We start from the raw sequence: 7,648 nt of genomic DNA, 5'->3' as shown, positions 1-7,648 counted from the left end.
TCCACTCCTGGTCCACGGGACTGGCCCAACATCAGTCTGGGCCCAGCAGGGACACTGCTGTGGCCCCAGGCCCTCCCCTCCCCTCCCCTGCAGGCCCTTGCCCCGCTCCTAGCTCAGGACCACTCTCCCGTGACACCCTCGTCTTAAGGGACCCTGCACCCCACCTGTGGCGGGGGTCGCCCTGCCTGAGCTCAGCAGGCTTACTCTCCAGGAAGGAACTCCTGGGCCCACTTGTCCCCTAGACCCCCACCCTCTAGAAGGCGGGCCCCCGACACGCACAGTGAGTCCTGCAGGCTCAACCCACATTCTGAGTCCAAGTGCAGAGCAAAAGGCACGTCATCTGGGCACACCGAGGCTCCTGCCCTGTGACCGGGAACTGGGGCCAGATGATGGCCCGTGTCATCAGCGCTTATGGCCCCACGGGACCCTTCCCTCTAGAGACCACACGTTCCCATCAGCACCCCGGCACTGCTTTTGCTTTGCAGATGGACACTCAGCTAGAATGGTGGGTGGAGGGAGGGCATCGGCTAAGAGGAAACCAGCCCAGAGCTGGGCAGTCCACAAACTGGGGCTTGAACAAAAAGCAGGACGGCCACACCATCCACCTGCCGTGCCGAGTGGCGCCACCAGCTGCCTCTCACGCATAGCCTCAGGCCCCATGGCTGCACATGGAGGACTGTGCAGGGTGCCAGGTGTGGGAACCTTGAGTGGGGCATCAGCGGTATGGTGGGGCCCCAGCACCCACTTGGCGACTCCCGGAAGTTGCCTCCCCAAGGACCTGCACCCGGCAGAGGGCCGCCACGTTCCCGACCCATGTGGCGGCCCCCACGGGGCGGTGAGCAGCCTGGTCTCCCCTGGAAACCCAGGGAACGACACAGGCCCCACCTCGGCACCTCAGGGTGCAGGTGAGGCATGGACAGCCAGGCACGTGGGGGCTGTTGCCACCTCAGGCCCGCCCCCCAGCACACAGGCCTCCCTGCTCCCACCCACCGGTCAGGGTCCACGGCACCTCAGCCTGCAGTCGTGACCCCAACAGGTTAGGGACACTGCACAGGGAAGAGACGGCTCACCTTCCAGAATATTCTCTAGAAGCCATGCCACACCCTGCAATCACAACCGGGACCCAGCCCTGGGCCGCTGTGGTGACCATGACCCAAATGAATTCAAAGACGCGTGAGGCCAGGAACACACCCTCCAGGGCCACCAGGGACCCTCCTCCCCCTGTGCACACCAGGACTCAGTCGGAGGGCCTTACAAGCCTCCCTTTAACAACACAGTGCTGGGGAGGGAAGCCGCACTCAGTCTAGGCAGGACAAGTTTTCCCTGACAGTCACTGAGAACACAACCCCGTCTTAACTTGTAGATGCAGAACTCAGCCTCCACAGGCCCCCAGGCCCCTAGCAAATACACCCACAGCCATGGCAGCCTCCCCATCACCCATCCAAGCAGCCGAGATCTAGTCCTGCAGACAGAACACCGCCTCTCCTCTGAGGGCATCAGAGATGAACTACCAATAAGAGACACGGCACCCTGAGAGAATTTCAAAAAAAACTTTCCACTTTCATTTGAACTTCTAATTTCCCTTTAATGTGCAGACTTAACCACAGAACTGTCTTTGATTTCTGTAAGAGTTGATCCCGGGAGCCATGCCCTTCTTCCTGACTCGGCAGGCTGGCTGGGTCCAGGCTGAGCCTCCTCTTCCTCAAGGGCACACAGGCTCCGAATCCATCCCCAGGAGGGACGAGGCCGAGGGGCGGGGCTGGGAGGCGCTGGGGGCTGCGACGCCGGGCAGGGCACGGACCTGCAGCTCAGCAACAAAGACAGCGGTGGAGACGAGAAGAGATGCACAGACGGGAGCCTGACACTCCGCCCTTGCTGCTTTAAAACTGTTCTGACAGCAATTCACACAACCTCTGAGAGACAGTCTCCCTGCTCGTCCGCAGTGTCAGTCGGTACATCTGGAACAGAGAACACAGCAGGTAGTGGTGGGGTAGGGGCGCTCCGGGCAGCAGACCACCTTGGGGCCAGGCCCTGACGAGCAGCCCCCAAAGGCCCTGCTCAGCCCTTCCCTGAAGGCACCCAGTTTGACAGACTCAAGCATCAAAGGCACTTTCAGCTAAAATAAAAGCTTGACATAACAAGCACTCGTGTACATGGGGGCCAACTGGAGCCTTCAAGCACAGCTGCTGGGCATCAGGACCGCACTGCGGTGGGGCAGCAACGCTGACGGTGCCTGGACGCCGTGAGCCTGCCAGCCCACCTGGGTGGCACCCACGAAAAATGAAGCCACATGCACACAAAAGACACCCGGTGTTTGCAGCAGCCGCACGTCCACGGACAGGCGTGCTGGGCGAGCCAACAGTGCCCTCCCCACAGGGAGACACACGTTCCACAGGGCCCCCACGGACACGGCAGCAACAAGCGCCTGCCGAAGCGGGGGCCCCACGCCGCAGAGCGCGGCCTCCCAGGAGGCCAGGGCCGACGAGGTGCCCAGGAACTTCGTGGAGCGATGGGGTGTCACGTGCGCCAGTGGGCGGCAGTGGTGGTGACGCAGGTGTGCGCCGCTGTGCAGCGCACCAGACGACCAGCCCGGGACCCGCCCATCTCCCTGTGCATAAACTCCACTGCAGTAAACACCACTCAAGCGTGTTCAGTGACGTCACAGGGCTGCACCTGGGCTTGCAGGTTGGGCTCCAGACGCAGCAGGCACCCAATCTGGGCGGTCCTGGTGTGTATGATGCCGGCGCCCACAAAGTTCGCAGGATTAGGGTCGACTTCCTCCAGGAGCGCAGAGCCAAAGCCGATAATCTGGGAAGAAAGGGGAGAAACAGGAGCCCATGGCACCAGCGACGGCAGAGGGGAGCGTCCTCCAAGAGGAGCACACACCAGCCTCCTGAGAGGGCCAGGCCACGCCCCGACCTGGGAACGTCCATCGCCACACCGGTACCTTGGCCTTGGTGACCTCTGTGTCCATCGGGTGCTTGGCCTTGAAGATGCTCTGCACCTCCTGCTGGGGGCTGTGGGGACAGAGCAGCCATCCTGTCAGCGGGCTGCAGCCTGGGCCCCGCCCACCTGCCCACCTACGGACAAGCTGCCACTCACTTGCTCAGCTGCTTCCAGCGCTGGAAGAAATCCTGAGAAGCCATTTCCGTGGGCTGGAAAAACTTGTTGAGTGTGATAGGCAGCTTCACAGACACATTCTGAAAGGTTCCCCCATACCTGTGAGCAACACAGAGGTCCCCTGGGAGGAGTCCACAAATACGCAGAAAACCCGAGACTCGGCCAGGACCAGATCCTGAGTGCGAGACCCCTGGGGCACAGAAGGGCGGCCCGGGGCCCCAGGAAGACTGTCCATCTCCAGCACACAGTCATCGAGAGCCGAGGACACTGGGAAACACACCCTCAGCCAACGCTGCCAGATTGGTCACAATGACCACGGACAGTTGCCACCTCTTCTCGTTCCCCAGCAGTCCAAGTCAGTTTAAATTGCGTGGGTCGTTCCTTTTTTCCATAAAATGACTAAAGAAGAGTGCCTACAGAATGAAACAAAATTCTGCACATCTATTTCCCTAGATATTACACGGTACACTGTCTTCAGGTCTCTACGTAGCTCATGTTTCAGAGCATGCTTTTCCAAAATTTAAAGTTACAAATACCCAACAGGGTAGCCTGGTCACTCACTCTACTGGTCACTGAAAAACAGCAGGAACGAGCACAGCAAAAACACAAACATGCTACAAAGACAGGCAGTCTGTGTGTGGGGCGTGTGACACAGAGCACGCACCCAGGGAGGACCCTCACCGGCACTCCTGCGCAGCCGGCCTCCGGGCAGCAGGCCCCCGCCACGGCACTGACAGCTACAGCCACGCACTGTCCTGGCCTGACACCCACCTGAACTGGATGTTGAGGACCGGCGCCTCCATGAAGTCGGACACACACTCAATGTTGACCGCCTGCTGCACCTGTGCGCCCCCATCCACAGTTGGGTCCACGGGCTTGGTCTGCAGGCTCAGATGTGCGGGAGTCAAGGATGCCGAGGGAATGAGGGCAATGCAGCTGAGCCCTGCGGCCATAGGGGCGCCAGGAGGGGCTCAGCAGGACAGAGCACTCATCCTGCCTGCAGACAAAACCTGCATGCTGTCTTTAACGGCTAGCCACAAACACTGAGCATCAACAGTCTACGTTTGAAAGGTGTTTATCTTAAAAATAGATCTTAGGAGGAGAAGGGCACAACAGAAGATGAGATGGTTGGATGGCATCACCAACTCAATGGACATGAGTTTGAACAAGCTCTGGGAGTTGGTGGTGGACAGGGAAGCCTGGCGTGCTCCACTCCACGGGGTCGCAGAGAGTCAGACACAACTGAACTCACTGAAAAATAGATCTGGTCTGAGGTGAGGAGGTTCCTGCTTCACACAGTTTCTCCAAAGAAGGTGGTGTCCTTGGCGGTCAAGTTCGGCCGCCCACCCCTCACTATCTGGGAGTCCATCCTCCCAGACAGACCCCTACATGGCGAGGCTGACGGACGGGAGGCGCTCATGCCCAGCCTTGCTGTCCGCCAGGGCTGTCTGCGACTGCAGCGGGTCCCGGTGCCCCAGCCCTGGCTCTGCCTGGGGACTCCTCTAGGGACAAGAGGCTGGAGCGCGCCTGCAGACAGTTCTCAGGGTTATGGACACACAGCCTGAGAGCAGTCAGAGACCCTGAAGCTGCAGGACCAGCCCCAGGAGCGTCCGTCCTCCCAGTCCATCCTCCCACCCACTCTGCCTGTGGCCCGAGGGGCAACAGGACCAAGGATATTGGCCTGGAGGTCGTCCGAACAGATAAGTGTCGGAGTAAAATTCAGGAACTGTGTGGAGGTCTTGTTACCATAAAATATGAACATCCGACCTGGAAGGAAGCAGAGCAGCTTGTTCACAGGGCGCATCACAGCCCCTGAGCTGCAGGGGGAAAGCAGAGCCCCCACCCCACCCCGACTGCACCCCGAGCCCTCGGCCGTAGCGTGGGGAGCCCTGTGCCATCAGAGCAGAAGATGTCACGCAGGCCTCCGTGAACGTCTGCGCCCGTGGAGTCCAGGATGGAACATGACCTCACACCTCCTAGAGCACACGCAGGTGTGCATGGCTCCCCCACGGTGTAAGGAACACCGAGCGCCTGGCTGACCCCACGGCAGCCCAGAGTTAACGCCTAAGCTCCACGCGAAGTTCTGAGTTTCAGTGAGAAGAGTCGGGGTCCCTGCGGGGCAGACACACCGCCTCCTCCCTGCTTACTCCCCACTCACTTCCAGGACAGGCTCCAGGAGGGTACGGGGAGAGGGCTATCCCAACAGTCAGCGTGTGTAATTTTGGGGGGGATATGGGGGGAGCAAAAACAGCTTTTTTAACAAGTGTGGTAAAATATACATACCCTGCAATTTACCATCTAACCATTTCCAGTCGCACAGCTTGGGACACTAGAACATTCCCCTGGCTGTGTTACCTTCCCCACCATCATCCCCAGAAATCTGTTCATCTTCCCAAACGGACACGCCATCCCCACTGGACACTCACTCCCCTCCCCACACGGCCTCAGCCCCCGGCCCCCAGTCTACTTCCTGTGTCTATGGATGAGACCCCTCCAGGGACCTCTTCTGGGGGAAGTCAGACAGCATCTGTCCTTCTGTGCCTGGATTATTTCTCTGAGCATCACGTCCTCAAGGGTCATCCACGCTGCAGCCTGTGTCAGGGTTTCCTTCCCCTGTAAGGCTGAGTAACACCCGTGGTGGGTTTACCCCACATTCGGTGTATGCACTCATCGGGGTGGGCACTGGGGCTGTCTCCGCCTTTTGGCGACTGTGCGTGATGCTGCTGCGAATGTGGGTGTGCAAGTGTATGCTCAGCCCTGCTTTCTTGTCACATCTTTTGGGTAAACACCCAGAAGAGGAAAGGCTAGGTCACGTATACGGTGATCCCACTTTTAATCTTGTAAGAAACCTCCACTGTTTCCGCAACAGCCGCCCCACTGACAGGCCTACCAACAGCGCGCGGGGCTCCGGTCCCTCCCGGCCGCCGGCGCTGGCTCTGCGCTCACGGCAGCCGCTGCAGGTGTGAACACACCTCAGTGTGGCCTCACCACATCCCCAGGTTGTTAGTGATGCAGGCACCTTGTCTAGCGCTTCTGGACACCTGAATGTCTTCCTCAAAGAAATGTCTATTCAAGACTTTTGCCCATTTTTTCATCTGGTTCTTTCCCTGTTTTTGACTTGGAATCCTTTATATATTCTGGAAACTAGACCCTTAAAAGAGACGTTTTCATTAAAGAAGTAAAACGCATACCTAAATTCTGCCGAAACTCAGACTTCAGTCCGATCTGAAGCAGCTGGTTTTCAAACAACACACCGTTATTTTTACAGACAAACCTGGGGACAAGGAACAGCGTGTGAGTCACTCAAAGTCACCCAGTGAAAATACCAAGGTAAGTTCTGAAAAGGGGTTTAAGGAACACGAAGGCTGGAAACCTTCTCTGGGACAGAACAAGAAAAGCAGGCGACATTCCAATGGGCACTGCTGCAAGCGCCCCCGCAGACAGGAGGTGAGTCGAGCGGGGCCCTCAGTGGCGGGTCAGCCTGCTTTCCGTGACAGTGCTGCTCACCTGCCCGCGGCTCCCCACTGACACAGGCACCCCCACACACCCCCGCACCGCCCGGCCCTCCCCTGCTCCCCTGGCCCCTGGTGCTGGCAAAGCTCCGTGGAAGACAACAAAACCAGAACACCTTCTCACACCACACGCAAAATGAACTTGAAGCAGGTGAAAGACCTGAATGTGAGACCTGAGACCACTGAACTCCTAGGAGAGAACATGGGCAGAGCGCTCTTTCACATACATCACAGGAGGTATTTCCCTGGATCAGCTTGGGGCAAAGGAAACAAATGCAAAAACAAATGGGATCTAATTAAAAGCTTTCACACGGTAGAGAACCATCAGCAAAACCCAATGAACGGGAGAAAACATGTGCAAACGGCAGAACCAGCGCAGGGTTAACCTCCAACCATACAGACAGCTCATGCAGCTCAAATCACAGCAACCAAGCCACCCAATTAAAAAAAGGGCAGAGGACCTGAACCGACACTTTTCCAAAGAAGACATACAGATGGCCACAGGCAGGTGAAAAGATGGTCAACATCACTAACCATCAGGGAGATGGGGACCAGAACAATAAGGTGTCACCTCACACAGGTCAGAACAGCCGTCACCACGGACAGAGACACGTGTCAGTGAGCACACGGCGGGGGAGGGCCCGCGCACGCTGCTGGCGGGTGAGAGCTGCTGCAGACGCGGGCCCGGCACCAAGTCCTCAGAGAACAACGCTAGGGCTGCCGAGAAAGGGGAAGGGCCAGTCGCAGAGTCGTGCCCAACTCTGTGACCCCATGGGCTGTAGCCCGCCAGGCTCCTCTGTCCATGGGATTCTCCAGGCAAGAACAGTGGAGTGGGCTGCCATTCCCTTCTTCAGGGGGTCTTCCCCACCCAGGACGACCACATGGCTCAGCAATCCCAGTCCAGGGTGAACGCCCGTCCACGTGCCCCACAGTCAGCACGGCACCGTTCACAACAGCAAGATACGGAAGCCACCCAAGGGTCCGTCAGTGGGTGAGTGGATACCGACGTGGGGTGT

At 58.5% G+C, this 7,648-nt stretch overlaps 1 protein-coding gene across 5 annotated transcripts in view; it reads right to left on the bottom strand.

Annotated features, from left to right (window-relative positions):
* Positions 1–1,564: 1,564 nt before the first annotated feature.
* The window catches only part of AP2A2 (adaptor related protein complex 2 subunit alpha 2), a 67,497-nt gene continuing 61,413 nt past the window's right edge, over positions 1,565–7,648 (bottom strand). For all 5 annotated transcript variants that reach the window (XR_015157788.1, XR_015157789.1, XM_086384323.1 and 2 more), the window contains 7 exons: positions 6,312–6,394; positions 4,798–4,887; positions 3,892–4,015; positions 3,103–3,219; positions 2,948–3,017; positions 2,674–2,808; positions 1,565–1,958 (listed from right to left, as the gene is read on the bottom strand). Coding sequence is in view for 3 of the 5 variants with exons in the window: in XM_086384323.1 (XP_086240449.1) it covers positions 1,881–1,958; positions 2,674–2,808; positions 2,948–3,017; positions 3,103–3,219; positions 3,892–4,015; positions 4,798–4,887; positions 6,312–6,394 (697 nt within the window). In the remaining 2 variants the exon portion in view is untranslated. The remainder of the gene's footprint in view (positions 1,959–2,673; positions 2,809–2,947; positions 3,018–3,102; positions 3,220–3,891; positions 4,016–4,797; positions 4,888–6,311; positions 6,395–7,648) is intronic.

Source organism: Bos grunniens, chromosome 29, assembly GCF_055505025.1.
Source record: "Bos grunniens cultivar Pamir isolate PY7600 chromosome 29, Bosgru_T2T1.0, whole genome shotgun sequence".
In the NCBI taxonomy this organism is placed as follows: Eukaryota; Metazoa; Chordata; class Mammalia; order Artiodactyla; family Bovidae; genus Bos; species Bos grunniens.
The sequence above is the reverse complement of the archived record's forward strand: the minus strand, read 5'-3'. Positions and strand labels throughout refer to the sequence as shown.